The 20,597-nt window shown below is 40.4% G+C and overlaps 3 protein-coding genes across 6 annotated transcripts in view; all 3 read left to right on the forward strand.

Moving 5' to 3' along the window:
* Positions 1-1,126, forward strand: part of ankrd12 (ankyrin repeat domain 12) — a 47,268-nt gene extending 46,142 nt beyond the window's left edge. For all 4 annotated transcript variants that reach the window (XM_039815827.1, XM_039815828.1, XM_039815829.1 and 1 more), the window contains one exon: positions 968-1,126. In XM_039815827.1, the coding sequence (XP_039671761.1) occupies positions 968-1,111 (144 nt within the window). In that variant the 3' untranslated portion in view covers positions 1,112-1,126. The remainder of the gene's footprint in view (positions 1-967) is intronic.
* A 912-nt stretch (positions 1,127-2,038) lies between these two features.
* On the forward strand, positions 2,039-3,644 carry LOC120568363 (ankyrin repeat domain-containing protein 12-like). Its single transcript, XM_039815835.1, has 2 exons — positions 2,039-2,448; positions 2,638-3,644. Exons 1-2 carry the CDS (start codon positions 2,227-2,229, stop codon positions 2,821-2,823), a joined length of 408 nt encoding a protein of 135 aa, XP_039671769.1. The 5' UTR covers positions 2,039-2,226; the 3' UTR covers positions 2,824-3,644.
* A 1,592-nt stretch (positions 3,645-5,236) lies between these two features.
* twsg1a (twisted gastrulation BMP signaling modulator 1a) lies at positions 5,237-20,535 on the forward strand. Its single transcript, XM_039815838.1, has 5 exons — positions 5,237-5,482; positions 6,387-6,545; positions 15,187-15,286; positions 18,785-19,045; positions 20,043-20,535. The coding sequence occupies exons 2-5, from the start codon at positions 6,420-6,422 to the stop codon at positions 20,222-20,224; spliced, it is 669 nt and encodes a 222-aa protein (XP_039671772.1). The 5' UTR covers positions 5,237-5,482; positions 6,387-6,419; the 3' UTR covers positions 20,225-20,535.
* Positions 20,536-20,597: the final 62 nt, after the last annotated feature.

Below are 20,597 nucleotides of genomic sequence, written 5' to 3' on the forward strand. Positions count from 1 at the left end.
AAAATTACAGTTTTATATCTTTATGTTTGAGGCCTGAAATGTGGCAAAAGGTCGAAACGTTCAAGGGGGCCGAATACTTTCGCAAGGCACTGTAAATGCAATGGAGAGATCTCTTTGCATCCTTCATGTCCCACAGGGGATGAAGAGGAGTAAGTCAGCAACGTTAAGTTATAACGTCACAAGTTTGAGCTGTTGCAGAGTTTAGACCCGTACAAAGGTAACGCTATCGTCAGCTCGCTCACTGTAAATGCAAACGTCAGCTCCTGACTCGTTAGCTGTTAACGGTAACTGTAATGTTACCGTAACTGTAACATTACCGTTAATATTAAACAGGCTGACGTTAGCTAACTGGTAACGTTAACAACCTAACAAACGCTTAACAACGTTAAACAATAAAGTCGCTAGCAAGCGTGGGTTGAATTCCCAGCTGCAGCTGTTGTGAGGTCAGGGGTTGGCTCTGCTCTGTGTTTTCCTGGTGTTTGCTCATTTCATGTAACGTTAAAAAATTGCAGCAGTAAGTTATCCCACCACGGAGAGCCACTGTCACTCAGACACCTACAAAGTCGTTACTCGCGGTGACCGGCATCTGATGTATGTGCGCGCAAACGCTAACGTTTGTTGTCAAGGAGGTTAAATAAGAACTGCACACACTGGTACACATAACTTGCAGTCAGTTAACACTTTGTGTAGCGGAGCCTTTACGATTAATTAACCGTGACGTTTTAAAGCGCGGTTAATAGGGAAATCTGTTAACCGCTGCACTTCCTACCTATTCATATTCTCTTAATTCTTTGCAAGCTCTTTGTGACACCAGAGACGATACACCCAAAAGGCTCAGTAAAGTCAAGATTGACTTGCTGTCAGTCACCAGAATTTTTCTTAAGAAACTTAAAGGAATCGATATATAGTTGTGTACCTCTGTCAGAAATAAAATGAACTCCCCCTCCATTGTTGTGTGTTTGAACAGATAACTCCACCTCCATCATTACCTGAGCAGCTGAAAGAGATGTTCAAACAACAAGAGGTGGTCCGTATGAAACTCCGACTACAACACAGCATTGAAAGGGTATGTAGTTTTACTCCTGGAGCTTTTTGTTTTTGGTTGGGTTGAGTACCGGTAGACATTTTTATTACTTTAGCAGCTTTTTTTTTTTTTTTTTTTAAACCCTTGACATTTTGAAGCTGTGCGGTTTGATACCCTCTTGAAGACTTAAAAAGGATATCAGAGTTTAAGCTACTTGCTACAGATTAAACAGGAAAACTGAATTCTTACTAAGACAAACGAACAGGCAAACAAACCGCGTTCCATTATGTCAGCAGAACACCGTCCGTATTCCTTTTTGTTTTCCGAGCGTAAAATTCTCTTTTTCAGTGCTTCTTCAAACCTATTATATTGATTTTCATCATAAGTGTATTTTGTGTTTGTACTAGAACATGTTTACATGCTTTAATGTTAAAAAAAACACAATCTTTCTATACTGCCCATGGCTGCTGCCCCTGTATTCACCCTCTGTCTCAGACGCTCTGAGCGCCTGTCTCTTTAAGCACCCCCTCCCGTAAAAGTCTGCTCTGATTGGCCAGCGTGTTTCCTGGAATCTCCGCTCCGCTGTTGTTTCACTAGTTGCAGCTGGAGCTACTGCAATGGAGTATATAGTAGGACTTTGTACCGTGAAAAATCACCAATAAAGGCTTCTTACCCAAATACTACGCAACCGGACATGTCCCAGCAGTAATGTGACCCGAAATTACCCAATATTGGCCGCCAAGATTACAGCTACCTGGCGTTAGCGTGCAGCTACTTAATATTTAGCAGTAGGCTAACGTTAGATTGTAAAGGTACGAAGCAGCACTTTCTGTTGTCAAAAATCGCAGATAAAGGCATCTGAACCAAATACCACCCAATCGGACATTTTTCTGGAGTAATGCGACCCGAAATTGGGGAGATTTTAACAACATTGGCAGCCAAGATGGCATCTTTTACTGCTGTTAGCATGTAGCTACATGTGACAATGTTTGTGTAGCTTAAAAAAAAATAAAACGCTCTAGTATTTCCTACCTGGAGCAGATGACCAATCATAGAAGGCCGGAGAATGCCGGCTTGGAGTTGCATAACAATGAACAGAGAATAGAAGAAATTTTTTTAAACCGGAGCGTTCAGAACAGTTTTAGCTCACAGGGATTTCTCTAAAATACCTCATTATTCGAAGTTTTGGCCACGTTTTTAACATGAAAATCCGACTTTATAACATTGTAGTCATGACAGAAAATATGGAAAAGCATAATAGGTCACTTTTAATGATAATGTATAGAAATGCAGTATGTTTAATAAGTTGTTGTGTGTTTGGTTCACAGAGTGATGATGGCAAAACGTCAGTGAGAGACCGATTCAACGCCAGGCAGTTCATGTCCTGGCTACAAGATGTTGATGACAAGTTTGACAAACTGAAGGTGAGATCCCTGTGGTTGTTAGGACGTGTTCACAAAAAAGGCAATCTGGCGATTTTCCGTAGGGTTGTGCGACGGTGGGAGTGTCACTGAAATGGCCCATTTGTGTGACGCCCTGTTCGGTTTCTTTTTTTTATCTAAATAAGAACATGTGGTAGGGATAAAATAATAACGTACACTTTTCCTCCACAGACGTGTCTTCTGATGAGGCAGCAGCATGAGGCGGCGGCCCTGAATGCTGTGCAGCGTCTGGAGTGGCAGCTCAAGCTGCAGGAGTTGGACCTGGCCACTTACAAGTCCACCAGCATCTTCGAGATCCCCGAATTTTACATCCCACTCGTGGAGGTCAACGACGACTTTGACCTTACCCCGATATGAGTTGTTGAACAGACGGGCTTTGCCACAGCGGTGGCCAAATCACGGACACGAGAGGCAACCCGCACATTCGAGGAAAAAGAAAGAAAAATGTGAAGCACTTGTGGCGGTAATACAAAAAGAGCATTTATTAAAGAGACAATTTTACTCCAGCGCTCTTACAGTCCAAACCAGCACGCCCACCAGGAGGACGGGGAACAAGGACTGACTGTTCCTCGTGTTCCTCGTACAGAAGGAGGCTACAGATCTAGCCGGAGCAGAGACCAAAAGCTTGGGCGGTGCGGTGCGGTGGTGCAGGGAGCTGCAGCAAGAAGGAAAGTGTGGATGTCAACCACCTTCTACTGCGCCTCATTAAGCAGGGTCACACAACTGAAAGTTCAATTGTTTTCAAAGTGAGTGTTCATACATTGTGTATAGACTGTGCTCTTAATTTTTTAACTTATTTTATACATTAAAAAAAAAATTGTGCATTTGTAAATAGCCATGTAATTATTGTTTCAAACTTGTAAAAACAAAAAATAATAGATATTTTGATTGTAAACTTGTTCTGTCTCATGTTTTAAAGGACCAAAGTTGGTTTTTATATCGAGTGTCCTCTTCGTCCGTGATGTTCTTGTTGTTGTTGGCTTAAAATCTTAAGCATGTGTTAGCTTTTGTTGTGTTTTTTTGTTTTTACTGTTTCACCCTTCCTCATCTGGAGTTCCACGCCACAGCTGGTGTTTTTTGACTTTGGCAATTAAATGCTGTGCATGCATTGCGTTGTTTGTACTTTTTTCCTAAAAAAACTGTACTGTGGACTTAATGTGAGGTTTACTGAAGTGTTCCAGCTTTTTTTGCGCCATGTGTTTTGTCCCTTTTTTGCGGCCTCACTCCTCTGTTGTCCATTGTGTCTTGCACACATTCGAGTTTGTTGTGGCTTCCAAGGGGAAAAAAAACATGTAATTTTACAGTTTCAATGTGAGATCACAACAAAACCTATTTTTTCAACATAATGCCTTTTGAACGATGGTTCTAAAAAATGTCTATTTTAATATTTACTTGTTACATGACTTGTACATATTTGTAATATATAATTGAATAAATTTTATTTGTTGTGAAATTAAAGTGTTGGTGTCATTAATCTAAACACTGCACAAGAGCTGAAACAATTAACAGTTGATTAATCGATTAGTCAATCAGTCAAACAGTTCTGATTATCCATGTAATTGTTTTAGTTTGATGAGCTATGATGCCAAACATTCACTGTTCTTTCAGTGTTAGTTGGACAAAACAATTCCAAGCCACTGAGAAACTGCAATGGGCATTTTTCATTTCATTGTTAATAAAAATAATAAGAGGTTAAAGCCCTACAAAAATGTATGATTTAACATTTCAGATGTATCTTTAGTCGTTGTGGCAGTATTATCCTCTGCCAGTAGATGTCACTGTACACAACACTGCACATCCAGTCAGCTTAATGTGCCTGCAGTGATAACTGCTGAGATGGTTGCAGAGCTGCTTACTTATTAAACATAAGTGTAACTCTGAATATTCTCTAAATATTTGAAACACCTGTTAGTAGCCTCCAAAATGACTATAAAGTCAAAACCTTATTGCACTGCTGCTGTATTAGAAATGTGTAGCTACATCATTAACACAACCCCACGGAACAACTAATTTGAACCTACAAACATCATTTTAAACAATACTACCTTTTAACTCAACTTCATTATTAAGACCCCAAACATAAGAAAATAATTGTTTCGATACAAAAATAATCATGTTTAAATAATTAGACTTTTTTTTTTTGTGCCTTGCCTTACATTTACTTTGTTGGTATGACTGATTTCTATTTAAATGACTCTGCAGCCTTGATTCCTCGCTGAGCTTCCTGCCCTGCGGGATGGAAGTGGGGCCTGTTGTGGTCATTGATGAGGTCTTTTAGGAAAACACGTGTAAACACCTGCGGAGTGAAATGGCCCATCAGAGAGAGCGTTTCTGCGGCGGCAGAGTTGCTTCAAATGAGCTCGGGGGGCGGTTCTCAGCGGGAAGTCCGCACAGCTTCACAGCTTCCGAGCCGCCTTTTCTCACCTAATGAGCGCACTCACAAGGCCGCTGATAAGACTGGAGACAAAGGACTGTGTAATGGAGTGGGGGGTGGCTCGGGGAAAGAAAAGATCTGCTTGTGTTAAAAGAAGCTAAGGCAGAGCCTACCTGGGCAGGCGAGCAATGACCAGAGTTTGGGCTAAAAGGAGATAAACAGACAAGAGTTTACGCACAAGACTTTTACGCATACAACTCCCGCGTTGCGCAGATGTTAGGCTAATGCTATCTCTTGGTATTCATGTCCGTTACCCTGAAGATACTGAAGGGGTGTGTGTGTGTGTGTGTGTGTGTGTGTGTGTGTGTGTGTGTGTGTGTGTGTGTGTGTGTGTGTGTGTGTGTGTGTGTGTGTGTGACCTGAGGCCGGTGTTGTCCTCCTCCACAGAGGTTGGATAGAAAATGGAGTATGTGCCTTTAAGGCGGCCGACTGCCTGTCGCTTTTTGCTGCGGAGAGACTGACGCCCTCTGGACACAGTGGACACTTGAGCGGCGGCTGAACACCATCCTGGAGAAGTTCAAAGAGACAACAGCCACTCTCCCTCTTAAAAAGAAAAGTCTTGGACTTGTTAACGGCGTTGTGGTAAGTTTTAAACTCCTCTCTTTATTATGTCGCTGTTTTCTGCACTCGATTCTCTTGTAGCTGGGCGCGAGTAAAACAAAGTTTTGGTGTTAGCAATGAGCCCCCAAAAAAAAAAAGAGGTGAAGAAACGCGTTCATGACTGAGGGAGCTAATGTTCTTCACATGTTTTGTCTCCGTTATGTGAAGTGGAAAAATGTGCAGCAAAGTGTAAGAGCTGAGTAACATGATTAGACGGTGTGTTCACGCGCTACACTTGGAAAAATAGGTGAAAGGAAGCTGATGTTGCCAGATGTGTGTGTATGCGTGTGTTGTTATCCCAGAGTAACGTGAGTGAGTTCTGGCTTTGAATGAAATGTGACGCAGGCCTTTTAGAAATGCTGTGTTGTTGATACATGTCAAGTGTGTGCTTCTTTTGCATGACGCAGCTGCAATTTCACAAAATTTTATATATATATACATATATATTACACATTTCTATCTACTTTATGCTACACTTTGTAGTTCTTTTGGCACCAAAATTTAGATTTCAGATATCATACTGTGGGTACAAAATATACTGTACTGTATGAAGCGCAAAAAAACAGAGAATTTAGGTAAAAAAAACAACATGACTCATTATTAAAACCTACTCAAATTCATCAGGAGTAGGATACTAAAAGAAACCAATTCCATTTGACATTTTCCATTTGAGATCTGTATTGGGCAAAAACAACAAAAAGGTGTTAACTCAGTATGAGTAAACTCAAAGTGTAGTATTTCCATCATGCACCAACGTTTGTGTCCTCTTATCGGTTATGCACCAACTGCAGCTCTTCACTTTTTCCTCCTGTGGAATGTCCGTGATGAAGTTTTGTTTATTTGTCCTGGTCTCTGAGGTCCTGTCCTGTGTCTCGTGTTGATGTAGGTGTTTCCAGTGCCGTGCTGGTGAGCCGTCAGGATGAGGCCTGGTCAGCTGATCCTCCCTGCCGCCGCCGCTCTCCTCTTCCTCCTATCAGGACTGTCTCTGACCTCTGGCTGCAACAAAGCCCTGTGTGCGAGCGACGTCAGCAAGTGTCTCATCCAGGTAAAGGGCGTCAAGGTTTTCACACTCTATAAACACAATTTCTCCAACAGCGTTGGATGAAGAATGTTGGATTACCACAGCCGACTCCTCCTTCCTTTCCCTTCTGAGGCATGGCAGCACTGATTTTCTGACTCCCAATCAAAGAAATCAACCCAAACTTAACGCCACTTTATGAGCAGATATCATTCCTACTTTAAATTTGGAATATAATACATGTAGTTCTGTTTGTGGGAACGGTTGTTAAACTGCATGAAAATGTGGTTTGCATCTTCAAAAATCCCACATGATTGCTTTAAAAATGTACACAGACTTGCTTTCAATGTGAATTTTTTTACTCTGGACATCACTGCTCACAAACAAGCTGATGAGTACTGATCTTTTCTGCAGATTAAAGTGGGACATTTCTACGCGAGTGCAGCCAAGTTCAAGCTTTTCATCCTAAAGTGTTACAGCTGTTTTTGTGTAAACAGAGATTGTTGTTTCTCTTTGACAAGAACACAAATTAAATGGCGTATGCAGCCGGAGTCGAGTTGAAGTCAAGAGCAGTCAAAACCTTGTTTTAACACTATTTAATTTAGCGTTAAACTGCCAGGACAGACAAAAAACTCCACAGGAAAATATGTCTTGGCTGTTGTTACGGCTTTAAGCAACTGTGCCAAAACTTCACGTAAAAACAAATACCCAGCTGTAGCCAAAGTAAAGTTTAAAAACTGTCCGTGTATGAGATGGAGATCTGGACCGGAGAACAAAGATGGAATCTGTTGTGAAGAATGCAGATACATTCTTTCGATAAGCTGAGTGAAGTCTGGAGGGGAAGGTTTTCCCACAGCAAGCAGCGGAAGAGCAGAGATGTGATCTAACTGTCCAACTTCATGCACACACACCTGCTCTCTACCTGTAGGACTCAGTCGGTTTCAGGGCATACTGTCTTAGAGCAAAGGATCATGGGTGAAATTCTTTTAATTTATATGAGGTTTCCTTTTATTTTCTCACCAACTCCTCGGACTTTAAAAAAAAAAAAAAAACTTTCTAGCATCACTTCCTTTGTGTCACTTTTTCCCCTCACGTCTGAAGCGCAGTGGGTGAGGGGCAGAGGGGTGGTACCCCCCTATTTCTACAAATTCTGTCATGCATTCTTGTTATGTTGAGGGAAAACATGAAGAGAAGGGTCGGCCTGTCTTTCCACCACCTGTCAAGTCAAATTTGAGCTGCTGCTTGTCCTCTGAACTTTGGGTGTGTGTTTAGTGGCCCTGCCTCTCACATTAACATCTTTTTAAAGTACTGTATTTAACCTCAGTGGTCATTTCACCTGTTTGACTTCAGTCCCTCTGTTAGGGAACTACAATTTTCTTTTTGCAGGTAGTTGAGGTAGACTTGGCACAAGTTACGAACCAAAGATCTAGAGGCAGGAGACAAAAAACATTGCCATTTTTTAAAAACAATCTTTTAGTATCGTTTTAGTATCTGTTGCTTTCTATTTGAGACAATTGAGTCTTCGTCGCAAAGGCTACAAACTAAAAAAATTCTTGCTTTAAAAGGTGATTTTGACTGCCCATAATGCACCTGGCTCAACGTAGCACCTGTTGCTGAAAGAGCCATGCAGACGAGTAATTAATATTTTATATAATTTATACTGTTTATTGATCCCCAGTGGGGAAATTACAATTATAAGAGTAGAGCTGTTACGAACGATTATTTTCATTGTTGATCAATCGATCCCTTTTTTTTCTTTTCTTTTTTTTAACAATTAATCTATTAATCGTTTCATCTACAAAAATGTACAACATAGTAAAAAGTACCCATTTAAAGTCTTCAAATTGCTTGCTATATCTGAAAAGGCCATTTACAAATTATTTAAAACAGAGGCACATTTAAAAAGCTGCACCCAGAAATGATGTGGAACTTTTCTTCATAATGACCTTTAACTATAAACCATTTTTTTAAATGGTTCATCACTACAGATGCCATTGTTCGCCCACTATTTATTTTATATGTTCTTGCCCTTTTCACATTTTGACTTATGCCTGTTTGCCTTGTTTTGAAGTTTTGAACTAAAATAAAGACCTCATTTTTTTTCAGTCCACTTATAAAAATCAATCTTCAAAGGAAATAAAGTGTAGCTTTTTTTAAACACAGATTATAGTCTGTAATCTGCATTTTGTGGCACAATTTGATTGCTACCAAAACCACCAACTTCTGTCCCTTCTTCGGTTTAAATACCAACCTCCTGCGATTAGTAGAACATTTGTGGTTGCAGCTTGTTTTCTTCCAGGTGGCTTATTTCGCCTGATGAATCATCAGCTCATAGCTTCCGCGACCCCGCCGACACCGACTCGCTTGCTGTCAGAGGCGAGAGCGATGGTGCGTGTGCCGTGAAGGAGAAACTTTGCCTGCCTCTAGTCCCTCTGTAGAAGCTCCATGTTGCTTGTGATTAGTGGGATCTGCTGTACGACGCTCGCCTTTACGCTCTGCTGCCATCTTAAGTAATTTGTCTGAATTCCCCAAAACCCCTGAGGGTGGGAGAACATGAGAGGAGGGAGGGAGGGAGGGAGGGAGGGGAGGCTAAGGTCAGGAGGAGGTGTGTGTGTCTGTTGGGGGAGGTTGGCTGAGGGAATTATACAGTTTGGTGCTGAGATTCACAAGCCAACCTTGTCCAGGCCGGGCTGTTGAGCAGGGTGGGGCAGCAGATTTTAAAGTTAACGCACCGCAGCGATCGCTTGGCAGGACGAGGCAGCACATGTTCACTTTCTCTCAGTCCTTTTGTCTCTCTGCAGCTGAGTTTTGACTGATTACAGCAGTTTCCGCTTGAGGGATGCCTAATAGTCGTTGTCGTCTAAGTCGTTGAGATAACCTCAGCCAGTTCAGTGAGGAAAGTGTTTGTAGGGTCGCAACTACGAGTAATCTGTCCCGTTAGTTTTAGATTGTTTAATCTGTCAAATGCAAGAAAGTAGTGAACAAATTCACATCACTAGTTTCCACAATTCGAGGTGACCAACCAACCGTGCAAATCCCAAAGAGATTCAATTTACTATCATGTGACAAAGAAAAGCAGTACATTCTCAAATTTGAGAAGCTGGAACCAGAGAATGTTGAATGATCAGCTAATCGTTCCAGCACTTGTTAATAATTTCGGCGTTTTGCCTTTATTGAAAAGGGTCACCAGCACTAGTTGTTGTAAGGCTCAAGCAGTCGATGCCTCTTTATCCTTCTTGACCATCTTTGGATAAAAATCTTGTTACTCAAAACTGAGTTTTGTCTGTTATCATGCTTTTACTTCAGTTTGTTATAGACTTCATGACTTCATGATACCATGAAGAAAGAATTCTTATCATTAGCTTTGTGTTCAATCTTCGTATCTACTATTTTCTACTATTTTCTTTAGTATCTTTGTTGGGCTTCCAGCCTTGAGCAAAAATCCATAGTATTTACAAATAAGTATAGTGCCCACCCAGATGTACTTCTTCCTGCTATTTTGAGAAATGCACTAATTTGCTTTCTTGACCAGATTCAGATGAGAAGATGAAGATCGATACCACTCTCATGTTTACCAGCACCTATAAAGCTTAGTTGTTAACATGTTATATCTTGTTTGTCTATACATACACAAACAGAATTCTAAAAACAATTTGTAGTTTTAGATGATAAATGATTTCAGGGTATCCGTCCGTTAAGACAACAGGAACTCACTGGCTAGCTAAGAAATGCCTACACATAGATCCTCGCAAAGCCACACATTTTTGTGTTAACATCCAAGCTGTAGAATGTTTTTTTATTTATTTTGTTGTCAAACAGGTATTTTAAACTCTGGACAGATCCAGGCTAGCTGCGTCCCCCTGATTTGAAGTATTTATGCTAAGCTAAGCTAAACACCTCCTAGCTAGCTAGCTCTTCCTCTAAAGCCACACATTTTAGTTTTTAAATCTGTGCTTAGTACGGATTAAACAAATGAGATAAAAGGTGTTGTTTAGCAAGCTTTAGAGGTGATTGTTTAGACAAAGCTAGGCTAGCTGTTTCCCCCTGCTTTCAGTCTTTAGCTTATGCTAAGGTAATCACATCCTAGCTTTAGCTTCACACTCAAAGCACAGACATGAGTATCGATCTTCTGTTTTTATAGGCAAGTCTTGGCAAGAACGTGAAGGACTATATTTCTCAAAATGTTGAACGATTTATTTTAGAGTGATTGCCAAGGTACTGGTTCGGACAAAGTTAACGTAGCTGTTTTCACCTTCTTCCTGTCTTAAAGCTAGGCTAAGCTAACTACCTCCTGGCTCCAGCACAATGTCTGTTAAAGCCTCTTTAATTTCCATCAAATGGTTTTTGAAAAGTCTTTTATTTTTTGTTATTTTTTATTTTTTTAAATCTGTGAAATATAAGATGCATGTTTTCCCTCGGGCAGCAGTTTATTTTTTTTATTTTTTTATAATTCCACCTTTGAGAGTCATAATTACTCATGGGATCAGATCTTGATCAGAGGTTTGGGGATTGAGAGGCTGGTGATTAAGTCAACTGTGTGTGGTTTTGCAATCCCTCACTCGGTGAGTCACTGGAGAGTCTTTTATCATAGCCATGGCTGTTTTCATGTAGGAGATGGCTTCTGAAAAGACATGAGAGAGAGAGAGAGAATGAGTGAGAGAGAGAGAACTAAGAAAAAAAAAAGGGAGAAAGTTGTTGGGGAGGGGGGGGAGCGGCCATGTTCTGTTCTCCAGGTGTTTTCTTCTCCCTCCCTCTGTTTCTCCCCCCCCTTCCACCTCCCTCATCATGGTGACCTTGACTTGGAGGAATGTGCTCCCTGTTCTGTGTCAGGAGAGAACAGGGGGGGAGAAAGAGGAACTCACCCACTTTTCAACCCCACCTACACGGTTTGAGTTTTGTTTCCTTCACTGTCTCTACATCCCCCGAGACAAACTGAAGTTGAGGAATGAAGCTATTAAGTGTTTGTAGAAGAGTTATGGGATCAGCAGAGGTTGCATGTTGTTTGCAGAAGCTCTCGTAATAATATTACCTTCCTTCTATAAAAAGCAACATGAGAAGTTCTTGGTAATGACAACTTTTTATTCTTGTTTTAGTTGCATGTTTGCCTTTTATTTTTTTACTTCTATACCAGTTTGTTTTGCTGACAGGTTGTTTAATGTACTAAATATGTCTGAGCTGGAGACCTGAGACTTGAGTAGGATAGGGATACACCGATCCAACTGTTTCTCTCCATTACCTCAACTCAGGGAATTTGTCTATACCATAGACTGTAAATATTAATGGACAACGCATCCGGTTCGGCGAAGTGCTGCAAATGTGGAAGTGCCTTAAACCTGCACTCTATCTGAATTCCAGCAGGGGGGCGATACGTGCGGTTGCAAAAGGAGTTTGGTTTCTCTATGAGAAAGTGACTCACTTCTCACTTGATTTATTACCTCAGTAAACATTTTCTTAATGAGTTTATGGTCTCAATCGCTAGTTTCAAGTATTCTGCAATACAAAATGATGTTCATCTTTTGAATTATGGTCTCATTGATTTTAAAATCATCATCGATAAAGCAGGGGGTGTTTTAGGGCGTGGCTATGATGTGATTGCCAGTGAAAGTGTGTAACGTAGAGTGTGAGCAGTGTTGCATCTGCAATCAGGATGGCTGCGCCCTTAACGGCAAACTAGACTCATAGCAGATCTCCACAAACCAATGGGTGACATCACACATGGTTGGCACCTGGTCTATACCAAGAACTGAGCTCATACCAGTGCTCTCTTCTCTTCAAATTTAAAATATGCATTGGATACTGCATGACACTCATTGAAATCATTGTTAAGTAAGGTAACATGATAACTGATAGTATAAACACGGAATTTTATAACGACATTGACAAAGTAACTGTATTTAATGTGGATAGGTCACTGGTCTTTGCCGATATACCCGATCCGTTTAATATGGTTGGTATCGGCATATTGGGTTGGGTATTGGCCTTTCTGACTTAAAGGATAATTCTGGTTTATAACAACATGAGTCTTATTTTTGTAGTTTTGGCCATCATTGCTACCATCTGTAATAATGCTGTTGTCCCTAAGATCTGGTTACAAAGCTACATTGATACAACAAAGAGCAGTCAGATAGTCAGATTATCTAAACAAAATTATTCAGAGGTAAAAAAAAAGTCAATATTGAACCAAGAATTAGTTCTGTAAGCTGTGGTGGATGTTTACAATGGACAATGGTTAATTATTCAGTTTGTCTTTGTTTTGTCTTTAAATAAAGTTTGGGTAATCTTCTGGTTTGTTTGAAACCTGTCCCAATGTCTGACTGCTCGAGTTTCTGTACCCGTGAATATTTGTCACCACATTCACAAGCTCTCAACAATTAACTTGATCAATACAATGTTATTATTAAACATAAAAATGATGGCCAAAACTATGAAAATTAGACCCAAGTTGTAATAAACCAGAATTGTCCTTTTAAGCCAAGTTGACACTTGATTTGGACATGACTCGTTTAAGCCTTTACTTACTTTGACACTCACTCAGACTAAGTCTCGCGCAGCCAGACCAATCTCCACAGCGCGGTGTCAGCGCTAGAGAAAGACTTAACCTGGTTTTGATCTTGCAATTTTCTCATGAAGACTTGAGACTCATCTTGAACTTCCCCAAAAGACTTAAAGGTCCAGTGTGTAACGTGTTTAGTTGTTCATTATCAAAATCTGTGTTGCCCGTTCACAAACTTGTCCTTTTTCATGAATATTTACCTCCACCATCAATTCCAAATATTCCTTTTTGGCTTGACATTTTATGTTTGCATTCGCATGAACTGGGGTAGACCATTGACATATATGGGGTAGACGCTCCAATTTTCATGCGCCATCTTGAAATACAGGACATACTGCTCCGCCTTTTGCGTTTTCGCTGTCGCATGATAAACTCACAGGTGCTGCTAATGCTGCTAATGGGTATCGTAGCTTCCCGGCCCCAGCAGGAAACAAGGAGGACCACATGTATTCAAAATCCAAATTTCAGGAAGAGGAGTCTTCTTCTTCGCACAGAAAAAGGATATTGAGAAGAGCAAAAGACCGGCTATTTGAAGCGTGAAGGCTACCGTAGCTGTAATACGTATTTTGAACTGCGTGTCGCGAGAGAGTCGATTGTGATATATGATATCAACGCTAGATGGCAGAAATTCCTACACATTGGACCTTTTTAAAGACTGCTCTGAAATGAAAACTCAGTCAGCAGTGGTGAAAAAAGTACCCGGATGTTTTACTTATGTAAAAGTAGCAATACCGCAATGAAATACCGAGATTTCAAACCTGCATTTGAAGTCTTACTTATGTAAAATAGCAGTGGTACATTTATTATGTATTTATTATCGGAATTTTATTCCTGATTCATTACCGTTTAAGTAGCATTGGAATGTGTCAAGGTAGAGCTCATTTTAACAACTGTATATTCTGTTGGGTTGTTTAGTCTGTAACAATGTATATTTTACAAACTGATCATATTTTTGACGTATAAAATCTTGATCTGAAAAGGAACTGTATCTGTCAGATAAATGTAGTGGAGTAAAAAGTAAGATATTTCTCTCTAAAATGTGGTGGAGTAGAAGTGTAAAGTTACTTGTTCACCACTGTCAGTGAGCACTCTCCACTGAGCTCCAGCTACAGTGTACAATCATTCTAGGAAAAGATCTAAATACTGTGAACTTTGACGTGTCCGAACCTGCTCTGTTCATGAATGGAAATACAGCAGAGGTTTATTCATCACGGTGTTACATACTTCGATAGATACCACACATGCCGGGTGCAGTAATAGTAACTGTACGTGAAGCAAACCTGCTGTTGCTCTTTGTGTTGACGTTTTAATGGTACGTCTCCTGGTTGTTTGGAGCATGTCTACATGTCGGGTTCTGTCTGCTGTGTGATTTCTAACACTGATGCTGCTACTGCACCTACATGACCAGGATCTTTTATACACTAAATGGTTCTTAATGTAATTTGATGGGGGATGGATGATTGCATTTCTTCCACTGATTGAGCTCAGTGGGGACTTTTTTTCACTACAGTTTTTAAGAGTTTACTTGTTTGTATTCGCTCGTTTATCTCAAATGTATAACCGCTAACAAAAAATGTATTTTTTTATTACCTTGATACTTCAGGACTTTACCTAATTTTATTTGAAAAAGTTTGCTTGTTAACACGATTTTAAACTGATGATGTTTCAGTCCACTACAAAAAATGGAACATAACTTGTTACTGACTCTGTTTAGGGTCTCAGAGAACATTTCAAAAAAAAAAAAAAAAGGTTGATTTTTCAATTATGATATTTACACATATACAGTGCAGCAGTGGGATCTGTGGAACACCAAACAATGAGGAAGTAAAGCCAATAAACACAACACAAAGGATATCCCTAATTTAGAAGCGAAATAGGCTAAAATACAACAAGAAAGTATCATGTTGCCATGTATCATGTACAACATCTGGTCCCCGCTTCCATTTAATCATTCTACTTCCAGGCTTAGGCATTGGTTCCCAAATCTCTGTTTTAGGGAGCAATTAAACCAAAAAAATATTTTGGTAACTGAGGTGGTTGAGGATCCGTTTTCGGTTCTGTGCTTTATGCTACTGTTTTGCTGATGCGTGTTTTTGATGCATGTGTGTCTTGCAGGAGCTGTGCCAGTGTCGTCCGTCTGATGGGAACTGTTCATGCTGTAAAGAGTGCATGCTGTGTCTGGGGAACCTTTGGGAAGAGTGCTGCGACTGTGTGGGTGAGTGCAGCGTCTCCATTTATTAGCAACATGTTTTGAAGCTGACCGCAAAGTTTAGTCAGCAAATCATTTTGGATTTTTCTGCTTAGCCCACGCTCCGTGATGAATGTTGAGCTGAACATCTGTAAAAGAGATTTAGTGCCAGCAAATATAGCGGTTGAGTTGTATGAATAATGAATGTGTCAGGTTTGTTTTGGACTGTTGCATTTAAACTTTAAACTAAAACCACAGGAGTGAAATTGAATTTGATGTTCATTTAATGCATGTAACTCAATGCAATTTAATTAATTTATTTTAGTAGCTCAGTCCGTAGGGACTTGTCTTGGCTACTAGTCCCCGTACGGACTGTGGATTGGTAGCTGGAGAGGCACCAAATCCCCAACTGTTCGGGGCGCCCCCTCACCCTGACATCTCTCCATTAGTGCATGTTTAAGGTCCTGTTTGTGCCTGTGTGTGTATTTCGGGCCTGTGTGTAACATATATCAACATAGTGTAAAAATGCAATTTCCCCATTTTGGGGATCAATAAAGTATCTCTTCTTCTAATGTGTGTATGATGTGTACAGTATTTACAGAACCAGTAGAATGAGTCTGGTTACATTATATGCAGTATCAGCAACAAGCAAGTATGTGAAAAGTTATGTACAGTTGAATAAAGTTAAATACTGATAACAGTATTTAACTGTAAAAAAAAGTTTTTTTGTTTTTTTAAATACAGTAGGCAATGAGCTCTGTAATTGATCATACTTTGTTTGCTACATATTTAAATATGTGCCATTCAGGCACTTATCTCTTTCCATTCTTGCAGTTGCCCCGCCGCCTAGTACTTTCTCCCAGTAAAAAGCCTGTGAAAAATGAGACCGTTGTAATGCACTTGACAGTTGAGAAGCACACCGAGTGTTGCTGCTCTGATACAAGTGTGAGGCGAGTGGAGCCAGATATTGAAGGTGCCTCTGAGAAGTGACAACCTGGAGGTTAATGCTAAGCAGAACCAGGAAGGAGCACTGTTTATCAGAGCGTAGGAAATGAAAGGAATATTGTCACTACTAAGAAGCACCTACACATGTGGAGAGGAAGTCTCGCGGTACTCCAGATGATCAAAGGATGAAGGAGCCGGAAGAGAAAGGGGACGAGGAGGTCGACCCGCTTAAATGAACTTTGACTTTCAGCCTCCCAGCTTGATGCGGTGGGGGTGTAAATCCCAGCGAGATCACAAAACAACCGGATTTGCGAAACAAGAAATGATTCCGCTTTTTAACTCCTCTCTTCATCTGTAACCTGCTTCAAACCAGCAGGACTTTACACATTTGTAAAATGAGTCAAAATATGTGTTAAGACTCAAATTTAAAGACTTGGTTCTTGGACACAGACATGTAAAAGACCCCCCCACCCCTGCTATATATTTGAACGAGACACCCACACTCTTTTTAGTTTTATGTCTCGTTTTGTGTCATTTTGCATGTTGTTTTGTGTCTCTTTGTGATCGTTCTTCGTATTTTTGAGCTCGTTCTGCATCTTTTTGTTGTTGTTTTGCGTCGTTTTATGTCTCATTTAGCAAATGATGTCTGTTTGAGGTTGTTCTGCATCTTTTTGCATGTTTTTTTTTTTTTTAAACCTCTTTCTGGTTTTACATCTCTTTAGTCATTCTGCTTCTCTTTTTGTTTTGAGTCTGTGGACGTTTCGCATCTCTTTTTAGTCAGTTTGTGCTTTGTTTTGCGCATCTTTCTGGTCGTTTTTTGTGTCACTTTCTGATTGTTAATCTCTCTGAAGTCCTTTTGCTTGTCTTTGTAGTCGTTTAATTGAATTTCCATGAGAAGTGTTCGTACACAGGTTGTGGTCCAGGGGCCCCTGGTCCTTGACCCGGTAGGCCTGTTCAGTAATCCATCCATGATATAAACAAGCCAACTACCTATCACCCTCTTGATTGGTATGGTGTGCACCATTCTCTGCCGACTGGCTCTTTTGAACGGTTGCTGCTGGTTGTTTGCTGCTCAGCTCTCGGCCACCCTTGGCTACCCCTCTGGCCCCGCCCCTGTAAACCAGCAGCTCTCAGATCAGCTTTGACAGACAGATATTACTGTACATGCTGATAAGGAAGCTTTATTAAACTCTTTCATGTGGAACACAAATGCAAGGATCTGACACTGGGTGCTGAACTTGGTGCTGCTGCGCAGATGTTACGGTGGTGGAGCTTTTCCTCCTGAGCAGGCCTTTGACAATACAGCCTGTAGATTTAAGCTAGAATATATTTCTCATTTATACGTTTTATATTTTTTTCTTACAGCAGTAGCCTTATGACCACTTTAAGTAAGTTTCCACTCTAAACATGTTATTTGTGCCGAACGCTTGCTACTTTGAAGTGTGTATCTGAGAGTGGTTAGAGCAGCCCAGTAAAGGAGCGGTGGAGAGAGGACAGTTTGTATTCTAGAGGAAGGGAGGAGGAGGAGGAGGGAGGACATGGAGGGAGGACCCATGTGTAAGCTTTATCTAAAACAGCTGTTCTGGCTCTGCTTTTAGCATTGGTTTGTAATCCAATTCCTCTGTCAAACTCCGTTCCCAATTAAATGATTTACCCATTAGCTGTAATTCACTTATTTGAAGGGTTAGGAAGATCGCATCTGAGGATGTGGGGACTTTGTCAAGTGATTACTACTGTATTTGGAAATTAAATGAAGTGTTAAAAGGATCTTAATTGAGACAAAAGATACCGTGACAGCTGTGTGGTTTTACAAAACTACGGTACCCTTGTGAGTTAAAATCATGTGTGAAACCATTTAACTGTTAAACCTTGCCAATGCGCTTAAGGGCTCACTTCACACACATACAAAAAGAAAAGCATAACCTTTAGTGGTATAGACATGGAGCTAGTTTGGGTTTTATTCACCCATATTTTCCAAGATCTCCACCTCTGAGATTTCTGCCTCCACTGCAGTCAAGGACCAAGGTTATGTCCATATACATCTGTGAATTTGGGGGGTTTCATGACTTGAAGAGTTTGTTCGATAATAACACTCGTAGCACACGTCAGGTTTTTAAAGGCTGATTCTGATATTTTTCAGATTAAATGTTTTGAAATTTTAAATGTAATTTAAAAATTTTAATTAAAATTCAGTTGTCTCCACCAGAATTACATAACGGGCAGTGTCACCTCAGTGACCTCAGTATTAAATCCTGGCTCTTTAATCCTGGCTATGGAACTTTGCATGGTTTGTGGTATTCACTGCATTGATATTTACATTAAAAAAATCATACTGTTCACTCAAGTACACTGAGGTTTTATAAGGACTATTTCTTTGGTAGAAAGTAATGAAAGCGGTTGACAGTAAGGCCTGCATTATCCAGAGAGCAGGGACATTATCTCTAATAATTAAAAAACCAAATGTAATCTCAAAATCTGTGCAAATAAAACTACTACTACTAAACTATCTGCATGGCTGAAGTGATTTTGTAATTTTCATGAGCTGACCCTTTAATGTCGTCATCCTTCTTTTAATGTCAGGGATGTGTAACCCCAAGAACTACAGCGACACGCCGGCCACGTCGAAGAGCACCGTGGAGGAGCTGCACCGTCCGATCCCCTCGCTGTTCCGCGCCCTCACAGAAGGCGACGCGCCGATCAACATGATGGTGGTGTCCTTCCCCGTCGCCGAGGAGCTCTCCCATCACGAGAACCTGGTGTCCTTCCTGGAGTCGCTCGACAGCCAGCAGCAGAACGTCTCCGTGCCTGGCAACAGCATCCACGCCAGCTACGACACTCAAGGTAAAGCTTGAGCTTTGAGGGATTGTTTTAGCACACAGAAATCTGGATCCATATTAATCCATATACTAAAAAAATCCCTCTTTATAGGAAATTTAAGATTAATTTCTTTTTTTGGTGTAAAATAAGTGATTTGACATTCAAAAACATATGATGATCTTATAAAATATGAAGCCTTGTTATGGATTAAACTACCCAACAATATATAAAGTAGTTAAATTAGCTACACATCGACAAACAATTATCAATAATCAGCAGATTATTTTACAATAAAACATCAATAATCAACAATAATTATTCAGTGCTTCTATCGGACCTGAATAAAACGAAAAGGGGGTTAGTCACTTGCTGTTTGATAATGTGCAACCTCACATTGGTTTGAAGGCCATCATATCAACATTACTCATACAGTTTCCGATTAAGTTACTCTACATGAGATGCACTACGCTAAATGCTCACACGCTTTGTTATTACATGGTTTTCTCGTCCTGTCGGGTCCAGTCAAATTTTTCGTTTGCATTTATGCACACTCACTAAGGCTGTGGTAATAAAATCAGGCCCCACCCAGAGCTGAAGTAGACTACAAAGTCTTGAACTAAGACCAGTTTGGGTTGGGTCAGGTTTTTATTATTTCAGAGGGCCAGGACTGCCAAAAGACCTCCAGTTTAGGGAATTGTAACTGGGTTGAAAGTGTTGTTCCGCTGCCATTTTTTTAAATTTAGTTGCGGCTGTCTACCTCTAAGCCAGAACCAGAACTATTTGCTATAAAGACACACTCATAATAGGAGTGTTCCCACAGAGCTGAGCAGTTAACTCATTAAGCTCACTAACACATATGGTCATACTTAATTGCAGCAAATAAATTTCCCCCCTGAAGTAAAAGTAGGAACACTGAGGGTTAAAGGTAATTACTTTAAAATGCTGCTTGTTTTTATAAACCACGTTTACTGGATTTGTGACTCATGTCTTTTTTTCTTTGCCTGTGCTTTTTTTATTTCAGAAAACATGTGCACAGTGGTCTACTTTGATGACTGCGTGTCTATCCGTCAATGTAAACTATACTGTGAGTCAATGGGAGGATCCAAGTACCGCTGGTTTCACAACGCCTGCTGCCAGTGCATCGGACCAGAGTGTGTGGACTACGGCAGCAAGGCTGTGAAGTGCATGAACTGTCTCTTCTGAAGTGCGGGCACATATTTGTACCAAATGTCTGGGCCATACCAGAGGACTGAGGACAGAGGAAACTATGACTGTTATGTGTTAGCATTCCTCAGTTACCTTGTAAAATACCCCCTACACCCCTCCTCCTACCCCTGCAAATTGTTTTTATTCTGCTGTTATGTTTCACTGTGTATATTTTTAGATATGTTTCAATAGTGTTTTTTTTACTAGAGGTGTATATGAATAACGTATTTTTACAATTATGGTCTGCTTAATGTCAGTCTCATGCCAAATAAAGAAAAGTTTGGTGACATGGACTGTTTTGCCTCACAGAACGGTGTGTGTGTGATCTTAAAATATATTCTTCCTTTTACTATATTTTCTTAAAAAGATG

Source organism: Perca fluviatilis, chromosome 11, assembly GCF_010015445.1.
Source record: "Perca fluviatilis chromosome 11, GENO_Pfluv_1.0, whole genome shotgun sequence".
NCBI classification, from domain to species: domain Eukaryota; kingdom Metazoa; phylum Chordata; class Actinopteri; order Perciformes; family Percidae; genus Perca; species Perca fluviatilis.

Coding starts and splice junctions, on each gene's coding strand:
- LOC120568363 (XM_039815835.1), top strand. CDS start 2,227: ATGAAAATCCGACTTTATAACATTGTAGTCATGACAGAAAATATGGAA. Junction 2,449..2,637: donor ACAAGTTTGACAAACTGAAG/GTGAGATCCCTG, acceptor TTTCCTCCACAG/ACGTGTCTTCTGATGAGGCA.
- twsg1a (XM_039815838.1), top strand. CDS start 6,420: ATGAGGCCTGGTCAGCTGATCCTCCCTGCCGCCGCCGCTCTCCTCTTC. Junction 6,546..15,186: donor TCAGCAAGTGTCTCATCCAG/GTAAAGGGCGTC, acceptor TGTGTCTTGCAG/GAGCTGTGCCAGTGTCGTCC. Junction 15,287..18,784: donor AGAGTGCTGCGACTGTGTGG/GTGAGTGCAGCG, acceptor TTTTAATGTCAG/GGATGTGTAACCCCAAGAAC.